Source organism: Chiloscyllium punctatum, chromosome 25, assembly GCF_047496795.1.
Source record: "Chiloscyllium punctatum isolate Juve2018m chromosome 25, sChiPun1.3, whole genome shotgun sequence".
NCBI lineage: Eukaryota > Metazoa > Chordata > Chondrichthyes > Orectolobiformes > Hemiscylliidae > Chiloscyllium > Chiloscyllium punctatum.
This window is the reverse complement of record NC_092763.1, coordinates 20,950,112-20,972,861: the sequence shown is the minus strand read 5'-3', so window position 1 is coordinate 20,972,861 and position 22,750 is coordinate 20,950,112. Positions and strand designations below refer to the sequence as shown.

The window sequence follows — 22,750 nt, the reverse complement described above, 5'->3', positions numbered from 1 at the left end:
TCCTGATCTTCCCATTAGTTTGAACAGTTTCATCAATCTCTTCTCAATGACTCTTTCTCTAAGGATGAAAGCCCCAGAATTTCCAATGCATTCATGGATCTGAATCTCCTCAGCACTGAAGTCATTCTTGGGAATCTTTTCTGCACCATCTCTCACATTTACATTCCGCCATTAAACAGTTGCTCAGAATTGGACACAATGCTCTAGATTATGCCAAACCAGTGTTTGATAAAGATTCATATTACCTTCCTTTCCTTTGTACTCTTTGTGTCCATCCAACAGGAATCCCACATGCTGTGTAAACCATTGTCTCAACTTAACCTAGCACTTTCACTGAATCAAGCATGTACACTTCTGGTTTTCTCTGTTCCTGAAGCCCTTTTAACATACTTAATTTTCTTCATCAGAATAAAATGAATCACTTCACATTTTCTTAGATTAAGTTTCATTTCGAACATATCTGCCCACTTCATCAACCTTATATCCCCTCCTGACATCTACCATCATCCTCCGCACACCTTGGTCAACTTTGTACAAATTTTAAAATTGTGTCCTCTACATCCAAGTCCATACTATTCATGTACAGTATATCAGGAAGAGTGGTTCTATTTCTAATCCCTGGGTCACCTGATGTTTTAGCTTCCTCTGGACCAAAGGAAAAAAAGATCACATCTTCTCTATTAATGTTGCTTTGTTAATTTCATAGTCAAAAAGTGTGGCGCTGGAAAAGCACTGAAGGTCAAGCAGCTCCGAGAAACAGGAGAGGCAATTTTTTGGGCATAAGCCCTTCATCAAGACTATGCCCATTATCAAATAGATTTTGAAAGTTTATGTGCAGCACACCCATTATACTCATCCGGTCTCACATTAGGAACCTACAAACATTTACAAGTTTTCCAGTTAAACGAATCCATGCTTGTTTTCCTTAATTAAGGTTCTCGTGGTTCAAATGGTAGTATCCCTACCCCAGAACCAGGACATCTGGGTTTGTCCCATCTGCTCTAGAGATGTGTAATAACATTTCTGAACAGGTTGATTCGAAAAAATAGGTTAGTCACGTGTGTTCAAGTGATTATTAATTATTGTGTTCAATCACCTAATAGAAAGTCCCAAGATGACTAACAAAAAGTCAAACAAATCTTAACACTGTGCCCAGTTAAGGTCACACAAGGACAGCTGACTTTAAACGTTAGTAGAAGAGGTCATTATTAAAGGTAAATGTTAAAGAGGGCAGGAAATGTGTTAAAGAGAGTTAGACAACAATATTTAGGATAGAATCCCAGAGTGTGGGGTATAGACAGCTGAAGACAGGTATACCAATGATGGAGATGTTTAAATTGGTGATGTTCAAATGGATAAAGTAAGAGGAATAAAGAGATCAAAAGATTTGTATAGCAAGAGGATACTACAAAGATAGAGAGGAAATAGTCCATGGAGAAATTTGGAAACAGCAATGAGAAATTTGAGGTGTTATTGAGGTATCAATCAATGGAGGTGGCCAAGAACACACAGGAAGCAGGTAATGATTTTATGTGAGTTAGGGCATGGGCTGTAGTGGTTTCAATTAATTCACGTTTGAGCAGGGTACAGGATGACCAAGAATAAATGCACAACAGTTGGTCTATAATTAACAATCATGTGGGAGTTTTAGCAAAGAGAAGTTGAGTCAAGTACAAAATCTGGTGATGTTACACAGGTGGCAAAAAACTTGTCTTATTGACGGTGTAGGGATATGATAGGACTCTCATTTTAGAGTCAAATATCATACCAAGGTTCCCGAGGTTCACCCTCAGACTACTGTTAATGAGTGATAGAGTTTATCACAGGGATCAAAGTCAACGTCTTAGCCATCTCAATTGTTAGTTGGTGAAAAGGGGTCTCTGAGATCATTCAAGGTCAAAGATGAAAGCAACAGGTTGTACTGAGGGATTACATCAAAGGTCATATTGCAATTATTGCAGATCACATTCACTGTCTTAACCATTTAGAAGGGATTAATGGAATATTCACTTCATTTCCTGTTCGTCAGCTAATCAAAAAACCAAAACCATGGAAATTGTCACCATCAAGGGAAGCCATTTGGCCCATTGTGTCAGTGATTTATTTTTGAAAGAACAGTCTTGCTTCATCGGACATTCCTGCTCTTTGTTTGTGGGTCTGCATGTGTCTGAATCACATGTACCAACACAGCTCGCTTTTAAAATTATTCATGAAATCAGCTTCCTTTTAAGATTCTGTGTTCCAAATCACACTACCACTTTGAATTGAATCGTTTCTCTTCACCCTGCCTTCAGATTATTTGCTGATGATTGTAAATCTCTCATGTCTATTGGTTAACCTATTCACCAGAGCGAATAGTTTCTCTCTATATCCTGCTGAAAAAAATCCTCACTCTCTTGAAAACCTATCAGGTCACTTCTCAATTGTTCCTTTTAAATGGAATCCATTCAAACTTTTCCAACCTCTCCATGTAACTGAAGTTACTCATTGTCAGTCACATAGTGCTAAACAGAATTTCCTCCAATTTTGTAAACCAGGGAAGGGAATCAGGGAATCGTCCTTTAAGTGTAGTCATCCTGGCACTGGAGAAGGTATCAGTAGTTTGCAGGTTCAAATCCCATCAAGACAAATGGCAAAATTGAAGTCAATAAATTTAGGAAATTTTAGAATTGAAAATAAAAACCATCAGAGAAAATGGAGGGTTGTAAGAAGCCAACTGGATTCCTCATGTTATCAGCTGAAAAGATCACAGGCAGATTTATCTGGTCTGATTTAAACATGTCTTCAGTCCCACACAATTGTTTATCTTTTGCTGTCACCACAGTAAATACAGAAGTGCATTTAAGTACCACCTTTTATTGTAACTTTATTGCATTATTGTATTTAATCACCTTATTGCCACATCATCCATATTTCACAAAAATATTTGATAAAAATAACAGTTTACAGCTGCAATATTGAATCCATTGTTCCTAATTTGTTCCCATTTTCCCCAACAATGTTCAAACCTTGTCATGTTACAAGTACAATACATTGAATTTAACATCTTTACAAATCTAATAAGTTATTTCTGCCTTTCTCTACTCGGTATTCTGGATTTCTCTGCAGTACCTCCGGCATTTCTGTAAACCAGGTAAGGGAATCTCCAGACATTGCCAAGACCCACAGCAGAGCCAATCACCAAGAGCAAGTAGTCAGTCTTTGAGAATTAGTTACCTCACTCCACATTCTCATCACCTTCACTGAAAGTTGACAGACAGGAGGCTGGAAGAACACAGCAAGCCAGGCAGCATCAGGAGGTGGAGAATTCAACATTTCGGGTCGAAACCCTTCATCAGGACAAATGGACAAATCAGAAGTTAAACTTTCTCAGACTAAGTGGTTCATGCCAAAAGTAAAATATTTCCTCACAACAGAAACAATGTCTTCTATATTTAGGAGAAATTTCAATAGTTGATAATTTCAAAACATTCTGAACCTCACAGAGAGACTGCAATTCCCAGCAACCAAATGATTAGCATATTCAAAGCTGCATATAGATTTACTGCCCTGTTTTGATAATACACTCATGAGTCCTTTGCATGACAGATTGTCATTCTGTCAAAAGCCCAGTTAAAACTGATTCTGACTGATCTTTTTCTGGACAATGACCAATGAATCTTTCACCTGCTCAAGGGTTGAAGGCAGACTTCGAGGAAGATACTTTTGTTTCAACACATTTAATCTTTCACTTGGCCAAACATGGGTGAAAATTGATTTAGCTTTCAGCAGTAAATGTCCCTAAAGGGTGTAACACAGTTTTAATTAGTCTCTGAGTTTCTTTTTTAGTGTTCATTATTCAATATATTGCGAAACATTTGTTTTGCAGCTTAATTGCATCAGTTTTGAGAACTTTCATTGTCAAACTGTAATTACGTTATGGTAACTATTTCAGGACTATGTTACAACAAAGGGTCAGAAACTCAAACTGTTACAGATGATTATAACCTTTCATACCAAAATGTGCTTTGAAAATAGGGCTGCTAGCAAGACAAACTAACTGCAGGTATATTTTCAGTGATAGCTGGCAACGTTTTGTGTCATATTAAAGGATGAACACCTAATGATGTTAAAATAAACTTGAAGTAGTGAGATGGCTGAATATCCTTCCTGTTCTTGGAAGAGAACATCCTCTTTCAGGCATTTTTGTGGAATGCCCTTTAAAGAATACACAAATAACAGTGTTCTATATGTTATTATTTGGGTACTACAGACTGGAGAGTCTCTAGCATGCTATGGAATTCACAGCATAAGAACAGCCAATATGCGTCTCTCTGCCAGAGGTAAAGAAATCATGATAATCTCTTACTTTTAATGCTGCACAAGTTTTGAAAGCTGAATTGGGACAAAGGAATTTCAGCTTTCTAAATCAAGAATCTCAAAAATTGACTGTTGAACTGCAAATGTTAAATTGTACAGGTACAACCCAAAACAGCTATGCTGCCTTTTCCTAAAATATATTGAAATGGCTTCAATCATGAACAATTCAGAGTCCAATTTGAATAATCATTTTTCCTTTTCACCTCACCTCTTGTTTCTATTCTACATGGATGATTTTGTATTACAAATTTTTCTCATGTTTAGTAATTAAATAGAAACAGAGGCATACTGGAGAAACTCAGCAAGTCTCTGTCAGTGGAGAGTTGTGCAGAGTTAAGATTTCCAGTCACAAATTATTCCTCTTCGGAACCCACTTCTCATCACCGTTTGTCAGCAGCACAGCACTTGTCTCTTTTCCACCTCTCTTCAGTATCAAAGAGTCATACTCATGTGCTAAGTTACTCTAGCACTTTTTGATTTATTTCAGATTTCTCCCAGTCCAGAAACACTGTGTTGTTCTCTACTTAGCATCAATTAATTGGTAGTTTGGAAACAATCTGAAACTACAGAAAGAACATCAGAACACTGGAACAGGAGGAGGCCATTCAGCGCCTTACACCATTCAATGAGATTATGGTAGATCTATGATAACCTGATTCGATATGACTACCTTTGACTCATATTCCTTTACACCTTTTATTAACAAAAATGTATCTATCTCAGATTTAAAACTAACAATGGATGTAGCTTCCACTGCCCTTTGTGGAAGAGAGTTCCAAACATCTATCACCCTTTGTGTATCGAAGTGCTTCCTAACATCTCTCCTGAATGGTCTGGCCCGATTTCTCAGACTATGTCCCATAGTTCCACAATCGCTAACCAGTGGAAATAGTTTATCTCTCCTGTCATTTCCTAAAATATATCAAAAAGGCTTCAATCAGATAGCCCATCACCTTTTAAATTCTGGAGAATAAAGGTTTCTTATCATTCCTGTAAACCTACATTGTACTGCCTGCAAGGGCAATATATCCTTCATAATGTGTGTTACACACACCTGCCATCGGTGAGGTCGAACAAATGTTTTGTATAACTGCAGTCAGGGCTCTGCATCTTTATACCTCAGTCCTCTAGATATACAGGCCAGCATTTCATTAACTTTTTTGATTATTTTCTGCACCTATTCATTGCAATTTAAACTGAACCCCCAAGTCTTTTTGGGCATCCATTGTATTTTATTTCATTCCTGTCAGAAAGTTCCGAAGAAGACTGAAATTAAAAATCAAAATTCCTGAATCATCAATGTACACTGATCACCAAATGAAAATTTAACAGAGGCTAGTGTCATGCTTTCATAAAATACTCACCATGTCTTCTAAAGGGTGTGTTTAATGGTCACTATGTTAGAGAACCCAGATAAAGCCAATCCATTCTGTTCCATTTTTGAACAATGATGAATGGTTCCTCCACTTGCTCATGGATTGAGTGTAAATCTTGTGGCCTGTTTTGTCTGTGAAATGTCAGCCTTTGTCCTGCTCCAGGAGTCAAGTTAAGGGTAATCAATCAAATAAGATCCATTTGATTTCAATCACTACATTACCATGCTCCTTGAAGCTTCCTAAAATATTTGTCTTTTTGAGATTATCATAAACTCTAATTTTCTGCCTTATTTTACCCTGTGTGCTTCTGGATTACCACCAGTCTCTAGACTTGGCAGCGCCACTTTTTATCCTTCTGGGGACATGCCTATCTTGTGTCCATCAAAATCTCACTTTTCAATGCTTGCCTCTGATTTGTCACAAACTTTCCTTGAAAAAGCTGCAACCAGTCCACTTTTGCCAGAACATCTTCCAGCTTTACTGGACTGGCAATGAAATTGCCACCCAGTTTGAAGCAGTCTCAGTTATCAGAGAACATAGAATACTTTTAGGAAATAGCTCTCTACTCCATCTGTGAGTCCCACCAGTTTCTCTGGGATATCTCACACTCTGTCTCTATTACTGTACCCACCTCCCACCAAGGCTCACGCTCTCCCATTCTCACTACTGCCTGCATCTTCCCACACTCGCTATCACCCACCCCAACCAGTGAGCTCACTGATCCAACATGCCTTCTATGCTGCTTGATCACTCATTCAGGACACCTCCATACTGGCACCAAAAGTAACAGCTTTGCCACCCATGACCTGTAATATCTGCCTGTCTCTCATTTCAGGAGGAAAATGGCAGAGAGACTCAGGACAGGCATTGGACTGATGTTATAGGTTGCCCTTGACTTACTGTGCTGGGACATCTGAAGGCTTGCTCCTTGACTGGACTAAAGCCTGTTAACAATTATGACAACCATTCTTCATCTCTGCATTAAATTGCAAGACAAGACAGAAGTACCATTGTCCTACTTTCTCTGGCTGAGGGGGCAAGACATTAAAAGGCAAAGTAAGGTAGTACAAGGCAGGAATGCTGGAAATGGGCTTGCTGAGCTGGAAATAACCCGTACGAGAATGTGTGGTCCGTTCGTGTGTGTGTCCGTGCGTATGCGTGTGCGTGTCTGTGTGTCTGAGTGTGTGCATGTGTGTGTATGTATGTGTGTGTGTGTGTGCATGTATGTGTCTGTATGTGGTCATAAAGAGCTTGGAGGGGGCGTGATCATATTCTCAACATGTTAAACTCAACATTGAGTTCTGAAGATACCACGTTCCTCCAGCTGACATTGAGACTTACTGGAGCACTGCAGTAAGCCTCAGAGTGAAATGTTGGCCTGGCAGCGTGGTGGGGTGTTGAAGTGGCAGGTAACTGCAAGTTCAGGGCCATCTTTATCATCATGTCAGGGTGACTTGGAGACAAGATACCAGCCTCTGTGCAGTTATTTCAGGAATGTAGAGGGCTGAAGTGAGAACAAAAATTAAGACATAAAAGGGAGGTTATGAAATATGAAGGAAAATCCAAAGATGTTTTAGCAGTACATTAAGAACATGAAGATGACTAAGGGAAGGATTGAGCCTATCAGAGGAAGACAGAGTAACTCATGACTGGATACAGAAGATGTGTACATGTTCCTCCATGAGTATTTCACTCAGCGATCACCTTTCATCATTTCATTTCATCTCCCCAGTGTAGTACTGATGAAGTTCCTATCCACAAGGGAACACCAAGAGGAGCAAACTAAAGGGGCTATTCCTGTTCCTATGCTCCTCTGTAACAGCCAATTTGAATAAATTTGAATAAGTCAAATAAAAGTAATCAAACAGTTGCAGTTGACAGCACTATTTTCAAATTTACAAAAGATCTTATATCCAGGTTTGTTAAGGGTATAGCAACAGTGCTGAGTTTCAGAACAATCTTATGATATAATCCACTCATGGCAATTGAACTTAAAACTTCACACATTGTCTTAAGCATCAGAATATCAAAAATAGATGACATTTTTGTTTCCTTAGGGGTGATTTGGCCTTGTCCCACAGTAAGTTCCTAAAACAAATATCTTTGCCTTGACAAATTCATTCCAAGCTAAATTTAGAACCAAATTGGCCTTGTGTAGTTGATCAAAATGATGTAAATGTCCTTTCCAGTTGAGGTTAAAAATGCCAAGTTGCTGATGTAAACAGAACAGTTACCAAACCCTTTGATTATTTTGTTAGATAATCACGAAAATGCTGCCAGTGAATTTTGCATTCCAAACGGCATAACTTTGCACTGATAAAGTTCATCCAGTGTCACTCCACCTGATGAAGGGACAGTGTTCTGAAAGCTTGTGATTTGGAATAAACCTGTTGGACTATAACCTGGCGTCATGTGACTTCTGACTTTGTCCACCCCAGTCAAACACCAGCACCTCCACTTCATTAAAGCTTTTTTGGGTTGTGAGGCACTGCAACACCATGGTCCCTTCTGTAACTGGGGAGGTGTTGATGTAGGAACAATGTCATTGAACGATTACTCTAGCGTACCACAGAAATGCCCTGGATCAACAGGTTAAAATTTCACTCTGACAATTGGTGGAATTTAATTTATTATATCTGGGATATCTAACTATCGACTACAATAATCACTATATGGCAAGCACAAATTGTTGAAAAAACCTATTTGGTTCACTCATGTCTCAAAGGAAACAAAATTTGCCATCTTCACAAGATTCCAGATCCATGGCAACAACAATACGGTTGACTCAGCTGCCTCTGAAATGGCCCGGCAAACCATTCAACTCAAGAATAATTAGGGACAAGACTTGGAAGCAACATTCATAACTATCAATGAAAGAAAAACACCTTAATTGGAAATAGGAACAATATGTTGAGATGACAGGTCAAACTGTGATAGGAAAGGAAGCCAGTTCATTTTATGTGACCTTGTAAAAGGTGGTATAATTTTATTTGAAGGTCTGTCCATTCTATGGACCAAACCAAAAATAATTTTATCCTTTATTTTGGGTATTGTTCCATGTGTTTAGAAATATTATGTGTGACTGTCATTGTGCAGTGTATTAATTTCGATTTACAACCAGGCACCCAGAAAGTGGGACATCACAATGATTTATACTTCAAATTAAAGATGCTGTTTTTTTGGCAATATTTTTATCAGAAGCTTGTTTTACAATTCTAAAAAGACACTGAACAATTTATTTTGTAAAAGATAATCTTCAGTCTCAAAGATGTTTGGCAAACGTCCAATCTGAGCTATTCAAAACATTTTGACCAGAGTTTGACATATATCTTGAAGGTACAGTGAAAAGTGTTTTGTTGCCACAATCCAGCAGCATTTTGAGTTACAATTTACAAAAGTAATAAAAGGAAATTACTTAAATAGAGTTCAGCTTCTGTTAAATTAGGGTCTCAAGCCCGGCTCCAGGGTTTCTGCAAGGTCTCTGCAAGGTGTTCCGGTCGTCATGGAGTCCTGCTCCAGGAACAACAACAACAACGAAACAGAGAGAGAAATCAGGAGCAAGAGGGCCACAGAAACAGACAAAAAGCAGGTATGTGGTTTATGAAATGGGAAGGTCATAGGTTATATATTTAGCATTGCAGAGGGGTCAGAACAGAGTGTACAATTCTAGTTATTGTAAAACTGTGGTTAAAACACTCAGAACTACATTCCAGGTTGCTGTTATTCATAGAATATTTAAGCCTCATTGAGCAACCCCCTTCAGCCAGAAGTGTCATGTAGGTGATCCAAATCGGCCTTCACCTAAGACACAGTCAAGAAACTTCATGATATCTTCAAATCTAGAAATGGATGGACAAACTGGATACAATAAACTCCTTTCCTGGACGAATGCAATTTCAGAAACAGAGAACAAGCTCAATACCATCCAGGACAAAGCAGCCCACTTGACAGGCACCACATTAAGCACTTTCACCATTGACTCCCTTTACCATTACACAGTGATGGCAGTGTATATCATGTACAAGATGCTGTCCAGGTCTTGCTGCATATGGATACAGACTGGTACAGTTTCTCAGGAGTCATGAACAGTGCTGAACATTGTGCAGTATCAATAAACATTGACACTTTTGATCTTATGTAGAGGTGAGGACGTTGATGAAACATGTGTATGGCATGCTTGCCTTTAATGATTGGGGAACTGGGTACAAGAGTCAGGAGGTCATGTTACAGCTTTATAAGACTTTGGTTAGGTCACACTTTGAGTACTGTGTACAATTCTAGTCGCCACATTACAGCGACTCAGACTGAGTAGAACAGTTATGGGGAAGTTTGGTATCAGGCATGTGAATGCTATGTCCTGCTCAGTGCAACTGATATGAAGTAATTCGTGGCAGGGTTGCTTTGGCAAAGGCACTGCTGCTGGACCTTTCTTGATATTGAATGTGGAGGAATTTACAACATTACCATTGACAGTACTTTTGGGTTGGTTTCTGCTAGTTCTCCAACTCTCTGAATCATATAGGAGCACGGAGTTGCTACTATCTAGCAGGACCTCAGGTTGCTAGTGTTTTAGATTAATTAACATTCAATTTTTCATGTCATGAAACTTCAATCATGCTCCTGCTTCAATCCCGGTGCTAATACCTAGGATTCCAACCATTATGTATCGTGGACAGGAGCTCCTGCTCTTAGAACAACACCCGCCCACAGTCTGCAGTGGCTGGATTTCCTTCCATTAACCGCAGGATTGAGGGACCTGCTCCACACAGATCTTTGTCACTAGCGCTGACTAAAAACACTGCCTGACCATGTATGATGCTGATGGTAGTGTCCCTGCTGGCACAGTTCAGTCGTGACTTGTTGATTGGTCCCATCTCTCCACAATGACACATGTTTAAACCCTTCAATCTCATCTGATCAATCCAGAAACTGGGGAAGTCCTTTCTTCGCTGTTAACAAATACTTGCTTCACTGTTGGCAAACCACCAAAAACTATTAACAATGTTTCACGGTGATAAAACCAGTTACCTTAATGCCCCCAATTGGTCAAGTTTTTGGAAAATTAGTGAAGGTTGTCAGGAAGGTACAAGAACCCTAGCCTGGCAGGGCTCGACCCGACCCCACTCTCTAGATGAGCCAGAGGCAAGTTAGGACACGGCAAAGATCAGAGCTACTTGCCTTCTGACCAGAGGAGAAGAGAGAGAGAGAGAGAGAGAGAGAGAGAGAAAATTAACCCATGAAGAGAGAGAAGAATACGGGAAAAGAATTAGATAAAGTTATGAGTATCTGGGAAGTATTTAAGTTTCTAAAGAATTGGGCAGTTAGAAATAAATTTGTTAAAGTTAAAATTGTAGAGCTTAGTTTTTATCTGTGTTGGCTTTAAATAAAGTTGTGACTGTTACACTGACTGCTGACTTGTGCTGTGTCATCGTTTCCCTGTTTCTGGAAGTAAATTCATTTCACGTGTACTGGTAAAGTCTGCAGGGTCATAGAGACCTCGTGAATGGAACAACATTCACAATTTGTAACCAAAAATGAGAAAAAGAAAAATAATGATTGTCTCAACAGAGCAGTGACAGCATTAAGAGAGTAACTGAAAGTGCAAAACTTTTATGCCAGAGTTTCACATTTCATGAGTCATGTAACTCCAAAAAGGTATATTCTGGCCTGAACCTATGGCATAATGCAAGAGTGAAAATGTGTCTCAGGAAGAACTTTGTGTATGTCAGAATGGAGTTTTAATTCAGTTAAAAAACCTGGAAAATATAAGTATGACTTGTAATGATGACCCATTGATATTTCTAAATAATGATTGATAATGGTGACACCTTGATTCACTAATGTCTTCAGGGAAGAAAATTTTCCAACTTCACCAAACTCCAGATCCATAGGACTGCTGTTTACAATTGCCTGACCTTGAAATGTCTGAACAAGCCTTTTGGTTAAAATAAAATTCAGGATGGGTGGCAATATTGGCTTTGGAGGTGACACATGCATCTCATTAAGAAAAAGGAATTGCCCAAATGAATAATTGTAATGATCTATTAAGTGAGCTGTATAAATGATGAAAGAAAATAAACAAGTTCTATTTGTGTAATTATGTAAAAGATGCTGTTATTTTGGTTGAAGGTCTGTCCATTCTTTGCACAAAATCAAAAACCTGTTTGACCCATTGTGGTGTAGTCTTAGACTTTGTTTTAAGTTCATGAATTGCTGTATGTGTCTCCATATATACAAGAGTGAGTGTGATTGTTCAGTGCATTAATTTCAATTTACAGCAAACCTTGTTTTAACTGGCACCCTTGATAAACTGGGAAAAAAATTATATACTTGAAATACCAGAAGTTCAGTGTATTATCGTCATCTCCGAGTGGTCAGTTCAGGGTGCAAATGAGAAGGTTCTCAACAGGTAAGTTTTATTTGAGCCAAAGTTGTATCACTATTTAAATGATACATGCTATAAATAAAATATAACAGCGATTTGTGTCCCCACTGCATTATGTTTCTATTACTTAGTGTGTGTTTTTACATTGATTACGTGGACCACTTGATGATTAAGCAAGCAGAGTGGGATATGAAACCACTGTATATTTTTAAATAAAAGTTGCAGTGGAGGGGTAGCACCATTGATGCAATTTCATTTTATTTATTCACGGTTTGTGGGTGTTGCTGGCTGGGCCAACAGTTATCCCCCATTCCCAGTAGCCCTTGAGAAGTTGTGAGTGAGCTGCATTCTTGAACAGCAAAGACCCTTCCCTACCATGATTGTAATCTCTTCCAATGTCTTCCGTTGGACAGAAGATACAAACATTTAAACAAATGTACCAACAGATTCAAGAACAGCTTCTTCCCTGCTGTTATTAGACTTCTGAATAGACCTCTCAAATATCCAATTTAATACTAACCTTGTTCTTTGTGCACCTTTACTGCAGCTGTAACATAATATTCCACGCTCTGTTCTAGTACCCTTGTGCATTTTTTATGGTATGACCTGCCTGTATTGCATGCAAAATAAAACTCTTTATTTTCCATTGAAAGGAGTGTGCAGTTGCAGTATCAAATTTGTTTGCACATTTGCCATGATAAGTATAAAGATAAGATGACATAACATTAAGAAGTGGTCAATTTGTAAGGATGCACAATAACATATGTATCTGTAGAAATGGAAATAGAGTAAATGAAAACCTCAATATTCAATTGTGGAAAATAAATACATGTGACAATAATCAATCAAATCAAATATCAACAAAAATGTGATGTAGGGACATCTACATCACCTATTGTTGGGCAGGAGTTCCAGGAATTAGACTCTGCAACAGTGAAGAAAGAAAAAAATCAGTTTCAAATTAGAATGATGTCCGGCTTGCAGGGAGGTTTGAGGTGATGGTGTTCCTCTGCATCATTTAAACATAGATTACTTCAATACCTGAGAAGTTATGCATGGTGCTAAACATTGAACAATCATCAGTGAACATCCCTACTTGTGACTTCATGGTGGAGGGAAGGTCATAGATGAAGTAACTGAAAATAATTGGGTCTAGAATAATATTCTGAGTGGGTTTAAAAGGTGTTGTTTAAAGAGCTTTGGTGATTTTGGTGACATACACATCCCGAGAGGCACACACATGCAAACACACACTCTTACATGCACTCATACTCACACACATGTACTCACATGCACACACACTCACACGTACACACTCACACTCTCTCCCACATACACACTCTCTCTCTCTCTCCCTCACATGCACGCACACACATACAAGTTTATGGGGTGAATTTGCATTTGCAAAATTGTAATTGCAGACACATTCTATTTTGTTCAAAAAGCACAGAGTCTGCAAGCAGTCAAAGCATGTGATATTTTATAAATTCCGACTTTGGAAGTAGAACCAGTCTGTCTCAAGTTTGGGATCGAGACAGATTCTAACCTCACGTGTTTAATACATTGTATGAGCTGAGATGTCACCTTTTTTTAGTAAAACCTTAAATTATCTCGAGAATGTGATTTGAAAGAAGTTCTTGGATTTACATATTAATGAACCAAAACCTGTAACCCATTCTAAAAGATGAAATGCTTAACAGCAATCTAGGTTTGTTCAATATATCATATCAGTTGCATACATGACACTGTGATCTATTGCTAGAAATTCTGTGTCTTATGATCCTGCAGCACAGATACCTGATGAAAGAGCAGCGCTCCGAATGCTTCCAAATAAACTTGTTGGACTATGACCTGGTGTAAATAGGAGAAAGTGAGGACTGCAGATGCTGGAGACCTGGTGTGTGATTTTTAACTTGGTCCATCCCAGTCCAACTTCGGCACCTCCACATCATCGTATCGAAACAAACAAATATTATTCAGTGAAGAACCCTTTTGTCTCTGACACATTACACGGTAAATTCAAACATCATTCCAGAGTCATGAACATGTAATCCAGGATGACACTTCAATGCAGTACTGAGGGCATCTTCAAAAGTGGGACTAGTGTCTTCAAGGGCCCATTTGTCGGGTGAATCTAAATGTTTCCCCTTTGCACTATTTTGAGGCAGTGCAGGAAAGCTGTTTCCAGTGACCCCCAGGTAATGTTTAACCACAAATATCAATATTATCTCTTCGCTAACTCATTACTATTTATTGGAGTTTGTTGTTCTCAAATTGACTGCTACGTTTCCCCACATCACAACATTTAATACATTTCAAAGTGACTGTGTTTACATTGATACATTTGACAAGTTTTGGTTTAAATCTCTGACTCAAGAAGAAAATTAAACGAAATTACTTGCTTAAACTGTTACTAAGCATGAGTTATTCAACAAATACCAACCTTTAACATGGGCACAGCTTCTCCAACAGCTCTGAGGCTGGCAAACTGGCCAAAGGAACATTCCAGTAAAAACAATGGTGTCCCATCAAGAGCCAGCATGAGTGCATAGGGAATAAGGAATGCACCTGGAAAATATAGGAAAGGATTTTAATGGAGGATACAGTCATCTGTTCAAGCTGAATCTCCTCCTGACCTGACCTGGGTTCAGATTTCTTGTGTAGACCAAGATCTAAGATTGTCACTATATATCTCAGGACTTCACTGGCTCAGCTTCCAATACATCAGTCTGGAAAATCCCACATTTGGTATTGGAGTGGATTGTCACAGAAAATCATGGCCCTATTTTAGAGAAATACCTGTTCTACTTCAGTACTGAGGGAAGGTAAGTAAGTAAAGTAATTAGTGAGGGGATATTGGTAAGCGAGTCGGTAAGGGACTAGGGTGTTAGATGAGGGAGTTGGGATGTAAGTGGGTAGTGAGCGAGTGGTTGTCAGTACAGTAAGGGGGTAACACAGCAGGTTGTTGGTTAAGGGGAATGTGTCAGATGGGAAAGGGGGTTTAGTGAGTCAGTGGATTGTGGGCACAGGTATTAGATGTCTACAGACAGAGAATGGGTCAGCTATCCAGTGGGCACAGGTCAATTGTTGTATGTTGTTGACTATGCAGAGACTGGCAGCTCATGGTTATGCCAAATATCCATTGATGTATCTGCCAGTCTATCAATCCATTGATCCATGTGTCCTTTCATCTATGAATCTATCATTCCATCTCTCCGGAGTCAGCAATTCAAGGTGCTCATTCCTGATTCATTACCTATGATTGCTGTCTGATTTTGGGGTATAAATGTATGTTAATATACGGGAGATGATGAGTCTTTGATGCAGCTGCCAAAGTTAGAGTTAATTACAAAAATATTCTCAAATTCTCTTTCTCCTGGAATTAGAATATTTTCCACTTCCTTACAAAATTGTATTGCAACAGTTTTATGCATTCGTTCTTCATATGATCAGCATTTTTCATGACATCCTGATCTCAAGGCCTCATGCTGTTAGAATATATCTCCACAGCCTTCATCGATCTAGGATTCTGGGGTTTTGAAGAGCACTTGAAATAAGCAAGTGAGAACGTAACTCTGAGTTCCAGAGTCTGACTGCGAAGACCAGTAACTGAGGGTTTCAGATACGGTGCTGTAAATATACCTGACGTAGATAATGCAAGCATTTTAAACAATACCACTTTAAAGAATATTCAAAATTCATAGAATAACAGTTCTACACAATTGCCAGGGCTCAGATGTTTCATTTTGAAAGCCATCTATTAGATGTATCTTGTTGTTTCTCCTGATTCGAACCCAAACTCCAAAACACTATACAGCTAAAAACCCACGGGATTGAATTCATCATGACCACATTTTGAATGAAATGAAACATTTCCCCTTTCTTGTTGACTTGAATATTCTTTCTAAAGAGAAGAAATAGTTCACTAAATTTTACTTTTCTTCAGATGCATTTAGGATCCATTACAGTTCCTCCTCCGTTTCTGTAAACCAGGTAAGGGAATCTCCAGACGTTGCTCAGACCCACAGCGTAACCAATCACTGAGAGCAGGCAATCAGTCTCTGAGGACCAGTTCCCTCACTCCACATCCTCATCACCTTCAGCCACACCTTCATTAGTAATAATCTGAGGGAAAGAAAGGAAATGGTCAAACTCAGAAATGAGAATTTCACAAACTAAAACTCATGTTAAGACTTTAAGACACAGGAGTGGGAGGAAGGCCATTTGGCCCATCAAGTCCACTCCGCCATTTGATCATGGCTGATGGGCATTTCAACTCCACTTACTGACATTCTCCCCGTAGCCCTTAATTCCTTGCAAGATCAAGAATTTATCAATCTCTGCCTTGAAGACATTAATTGTCCCAGCCGTCACTACGCTCCGTGGCAATGAATTCCACAGGCCCACCACTCTCTGGCTAAAGAAATGTCTCCTCATTTCCATTTTAAATTGACCCCCTCCAATTCTAAGGCTGTGCCCATGGGTCCTAGTCTCCCCAACTAACAGGAACAACTTCTCAGAGTCCACCCTTTCTAAGCCATGCATTATCTTGTAAGTTTCTATTAGACCTCCCCTCAACCTTCTAAACTCCAATGAATACAATCCCAGGATCCTCAGCTGTTCACCATATGTTAGGACTACCATTGAAGGGATCATCCATGTGAATCTCCGCTGGACATGCTCCAGTACCAGTGTGTCCTTCCTGACATGTGGGGCCCAAAATTGGACACAGTATTCTAAATGGGGCCTAACTAGAGCTTTATAAATTCTCAGAAGCACATCGCTGTTTTTATATTCCAACCCTTTTGAGATAAATGATATCATTACATTCGCTTTCTTAACCACGGACTCACCCTGCAAGTCAACCTTTAGAGAATCCTGGACTAGCACTCTGAGATTCCTTTGTACTTTGGTTTTTTTGAATTTTCTCATCGTTTAGAAAATAGTCCATGCCTATATTCTTTTTTCTAAATTGCAAGACCTCGCATTTGCTCATGATGAATTTCATCAGCCATTTCTAGACCACTCTCCTAAAATGTCTAAATCTTTCTGCAGCCTCCCCACCTCCTCACTACTACCTGCCTGTTAACCTAACTTAGTAAGATCGGCGAACTTCGCCAGAATGACCCCAGTCCCTTCGTCCAGATCATTAATATAGAAAGTGAACAGCTGCGGCCCCAACACTGAACCCTGACACCACTTATCATGAGCTACCATTTGAAAAAGAACCTTTTATCCCAACTCTCTGCCTTCATTTAGATAGCCAATCCTCAATCCATGCCAGTAGCTCACCTCAAACACCCATGGACCCTCAGATTACTCACAGCCTCCAGTGTGGCACCTTATCAAAGGCCTTTTGTAAGTCTAGATCGATAATATCCACTGGGATTCCCTGGTCTAACCTACATGTTACCTCTTCAAAGAATTCTATCAGGTTTGTCAGACATGACCTCCCCTTACTAAATCCATGCAGACTTGTTCTAATCCAACCCTGCACTTTTCCAAGAATTTAGAAGTCTCATCCTTAATGTTGGATTCTCAAATTTTACCTACACCCAAGGTTAGGCTAATCGCCCTATGATTTTCCATCTTTTGTCTTGACCCTTTCTTCAACAAGAGGGTTACAACAGCAATTTTCCAATCATCTGGGACCTTCCCTGACTCCAGTGATTTTTGAAAGATCACAACCAACCCCTCCATTATTTCCTCAGCCACTTGCCTCTGAATTCTAGGATGTAGCCCATCAGGGACAGGACATTTATCAATTTTTAGACCTTTTAGTTTTTCTAGTGCTTTCTTGTTTGTAATGGCTACCATACTCAACTATGCCCCCTGAATCTCCCTAATTGTTGGGATATTACTCATGTCTTCCACTGTGAGGACTGACACAAAGTACTTATTAAGTTCTTCAGCTATTTCCTTATCTCACGTCACTAGCCTTTCTGTTAAAAGCTCAATTTTCCATTAGATTGTCAGATAAATGAGCAGAATTAGGCCATTCAGCCCATCAGGTCTGCTCTGCCATTCCATCATGGATGTTATGTTTCTCAGTCCTATTCTCCTACTTTCACCTGGGAACCCATGATCCCTTTATTAATCAAGAACCCGTTTCTTTCCCCCACTATATTCTGTTGTTTTCTGTTTAGCAGCAATCTGTTGGTAGATTGGAAACATACTCAGACTCTGAAGAGAGACTTTGCAGTTCACAGCAATGAAAATCTCAAAACCCATAGTATCTCTCAGGGTTTTACGTGAGTTGAATGTCATGTTTTGATAAAAATGTCCTTTGGAGGATGTGTTTGGTGGTCATTCTGTGGGATCCTAAATACAATCCATTGACTTTGTTCCATTTTTGGACAAGGAAGAATGATTCTTCCACTTTCTCAGGTGTTGGATGGAAGCTTCAAGGAGGGCACTTTTGTCTGAAGCTCCCTAATAATTGTGACTGAAATTAAAGCTGATGCAGCTTCTCCGTTAGTGGTGACACTTCCACAATCATGAAACCAGTCCCTTAGACTGTCTGAAATGGGTGTGGCTGGACTGCTCTCAGTCAGTTCTTGATGAAGATCCCCGCATATTTCTCCTGTTGATTGGTCAATTTCCATATTAAACATTTCTAATGCAGCATATCTTTTAGAACACTCCAGGTCAAAGTTCAGCTATTTTGCATGGACAGGTTTGAGTGCTGCAATCGTTCTGAAGGGAACGGGACAAAATGAATTTACTCCAAGTGGGAGCTCAGGCGAAGCAGAAAGTTGTTTGAACTTATTTGTCTAAAAATGGGACAGTCCATTCTCATGCCAGAAAACTAAAGATGCTAATGTTCATTTCACATGTAACATGTATTTGCAATATTTGGATGTGCCCAGTGACATTGAGAGAGAGAGAGGTACTGATGTAATGATATTGTGACTGGATTAGTAACATTAGGTTAATGATGTGGGGCATGAATTTAAATCATGACCCAGAACCCGATGCTGAGAGCCCGGAGCCCGTTACAAAGACCCTGGCCGACGTCAAGCAGTGAATGGAGGAGGAGTGGAGGGTATCAAGAAGAAGAGGGAAAGATGAACTCCATTGGAGTAAAATCTTGCATTAAACTCAGTCTTTCAAGATGGTGCCGAAATGTGGTGACACTTTGCATTTTGTATAAGAAAAGACACTTCTTGTTGTATTTTTATATGCAATCATCACACTTCCACACCTACTGGTGTTTGTGAGACTGCCAAAAGATCATACACCTCGCAAAGCTTCTAATGAGCCAGCCAGATGGCTGAGCTGATCAGTAAATAACATTTGAAAGCAATGGAAGTTTTTCAGTAAATAGCTCTGGATCTCACACTGAGAGAGCCCTATATAATCATACAATTCAAAATATTGCTTTACCCTATCAATAACCTACTCCAATACAGATGAGGACTTTTTAACTATTAAAATGATGCTCTATCAATTGGTGACTTGATGATAGTCAGAGGCAACAGTGTAGGAACCATATTATTTAATGGTTACTTAACTTTTCCAACTATAGAACTATCCCACCTCACTTTAGTAAGCACATTTATAATTTTGGCGATAGCATTTCATGATGGAATGCTAAGAAAGCAACACAGATTTACATCTCTCTTATAATCTTCCAACTTGAAACATTTGGTGAGAGGTGAGACTGCCAGATCAATGGACACGCAATCATGTTTTTCCCAAATCCATGTACATTTCACCTTGTATAAGGATTACAAAACTACAGCCACACATTCAAAACTAATTCAAATTTCAGTGTGTAAAGTGAACTTGAGCAGCAGGAGATAATAATTATATTTCTTATTTCGATCACTCTCTGCTGGACATCAACAGCTCCCCTGTGGAGATCATGAAGAACACAAACTTTCTTGGCGTCCATCTGATGGAGAGTCTCACCTGGACCGTTAACACCAGCTCCATAGCCAAGAAAGCCCAGCAGTGTTTCTACTTTCTGTGCAGGCTGAGGAAAGCTTGTCTCCCACACCCCATCCTCACCACATTCTACAGAGGGTTCATTGAGAGTACCCTGAGCTGCTGCGTCACTGCCTAGTTCAGGAATTGCACCGTCTCAGATCATAAGACCCTACAGTGAATAGTGAGGCCAGCTGAGAAGATCCTTGGGGTCTGTCTCCCCTTCGTTACAGACATTTACACCACATGCTGCATCCACAAGACGAACAGCATTGTAGACAACCCCACACATCTGTCATTAAAAATCTGCTTCCTCTTGCCATCTGGCAGAAGATACCAGAGCATTTGGTCTCCCATGGCCAGACTGTGCAACAGTTTCTTCCCCCAAGCCATCAGGCTCCTTAACACAGTATGATTGGATGCTATTCCATTTGCAATTCTTGGACAACTTCTTAAATTGCTGTGAAAACAATGTTTTAGTAATGACCATTCACTGTTACATTGTAATTTGTCCACCACTGTGCCTATTGTCTTGTCTTGTCAGGAATTACTGTGCTGTCTTGCATATTTTGCACTTTTCTGTCCACTTTCTGCTTCTCTGTGTATGATAGTACTCTCGTATAATCTGTGTGTTCATATAGCAGGTTGGTCCGAGAGGAATGCTGCATCTTTTTTATTGTTCCAGCTGTATATGACAAATAAAGTCACTCTACTCTACTCTAATTATATGGGAGAAGACCCATTCATTTTTAGATGAAATCTTACATAGTTTTGCTTTGACTGAAGTTCAACTTGGTTTGGATCCACTTGGGAGCTATTCCTTTTAAAACCAGTACTTTGCCCAAACTCTGAGGACAGGGAATGAATGCACTTTGATCATAAATGCTCTGAAAACAAATCATTTAACTCAAAAGAAATGCCTTGTGTGGAAATTGAATGATTAACTAAGCAGATATTCTCAGACACCTTAAACAGAGTTACATCTCTTGTGAAACACAGTAAGAGGCTGACTTCTGACTCAGCAAGAATAATTCATTCATGAGAAGTTGACTTTTGCATCCAATTCTTGTGCAAGTGGAAGAATAGTTCATTGACGTCCGAAAATGGACCGAAGGAATCAGCCTTTGTCTTGGTTCTTACTAACTGACAATCGGCCAAACCCGCCACAGGACACGGTGAGTATTTCAACAAAACAAAACAGTAAAAACCCATGTAAGACAATGAGAGATACTGTTGATTTGTAGATTTTGGTCGTTGTGAATTGTAGACTCTCTGTGGACCTCTGGCTGTTTCTAACCTGACAGACATTGCTGCTAAATAGAGAACAGCACCATTTTCCAATAGTTGTGGGGAGTGGTGACTATACATTTCACTTGAGATCTAGTCTGAGAAAGATTAATGTCTGAGCTTGCCATTTTCACTCTTTTTCTCAGGATACTGTCAATGAACATGGTGCTGTGGGTGATGAGAATGTGGAACGGGGTAACTGGTCTTCGAAGACTGATTACCTGCTCTCAATGATTGGTAATGCAGTGGGTTTTGGCAACATTTGGAGATTTCCTTACCTGGCTTACAAAAACGGAGGAGGTACGGTAGACAAATTAAAAATATCGGAGAGTAAGAAAGGCAGGACTAAATGGATTGATTTGTTGACTTATCCTGAAAATTGTAGTTCAGTAAATAACAAGTGTTTATTGCACTAAAAATGATATAGTAAATAATACAGGGTTAAACAATTCCAATGCGAAATGGTAAATTCAACCCCACAGCTAACAAGTTTGTATACTATTTTCTTATGTCAAGGTAATAGTTTAAAATTAGCAATGTGATGCATCAAATATATGCTATTTATAAACCAAAGTAAATGGTTCATTTATTAATTTGGAATATATTTTCAAGTGATATTGTATAGAATGTATGAACCATCCACATCAGATATATTTACTGCACAGTGTGTGAAATCCTCAGAATAGTAGGCTCCTCAGTCAGGTCCTGGGTTCAGGCTTGTACATTATCATCAAACCTGCTCAAATCAGGGCTCTTCACAACCCACACCATTGGATTGATGGAAACCAAGGATAAATGTATAAGAAGTGTCACAAAACAGGAATTTGGGCATTCGTAGAGATTTCAGGGTAAATTTTAATCCAACCCACACAGTGTAAACATGGAGTTTCAGCTTGAAACTTGATTTATCCACATTGAAATCCTTTCTGCTATTTTCCAGGTGCATTCCTTATTCCCTACACTGTCATGCTGGCCCTTGTTGGGATACCATTGTTTTTCTTGGAGTGTTCCTTTGGTCAGTTTGCCAGCCTTGGGCCTGTTGCAGTGTGGAGGGCTGTGCCTATGTTACAAGGTGAATATTTATTTTATCAATACAGTCACAGCAAATTCGGAAAAGTAATAGTGTTGATTTAATAAATAATAATAAAAAACGCTCCTTATCTGACAAAGGTTTAAGCTGACCTTGTGTAGTAATGTTGCACTCTGATTTGCCATGCACATTATTAAGTGTGGTACATGCTGTCTATTGGCTTTTTGGCTCATAGTTTGTAAGGTTTTTTCTAAAAAGGATGAATTGAAACCCAGGATTATGACATCACTGGTAAGGCAAACGTTCATTGGTTGGTAATAGCTACTAACTTGACGATATCTGGTCAGCATGGACGGGTTGGACCGAAGGGTCTGTTTCCATGCT

At 39.3% G+C, this 22,750-nt stretch overlaps 1 protein-coding gene across 1 annotated transcript in view; it reads left to right on the top strand.

The window, feature by feature from the left end:
* The first annotated feature begins 21,152 nt into the window (after window positions 1–21,152).
* The window catches only part of LOC140495618 (sodium- and chloride-dependent neutral and basic amino acid transporter B(0+)-like), an 83,397-nt gene continuing 81,799 nt past the window's right edge, over window positions 21,153–22,750 (top strand). The window contains exons 1-3 of the mRNA XM_072594617.1: window positions 21,153–21,224; window positions 21,483–21,636; window positions 22,277–22,408. Coding sequence (XP_072450718.1) covers window positions 21,153–21,224; window positions 21,483–21,636; window positions 22,277–22,408 — 358 coding nt within the window. The remainder of the gene's footprint in view (window positions 21,225–21,482; window positions 21,637–22,276; window positions 22,409–22,750) is intronic.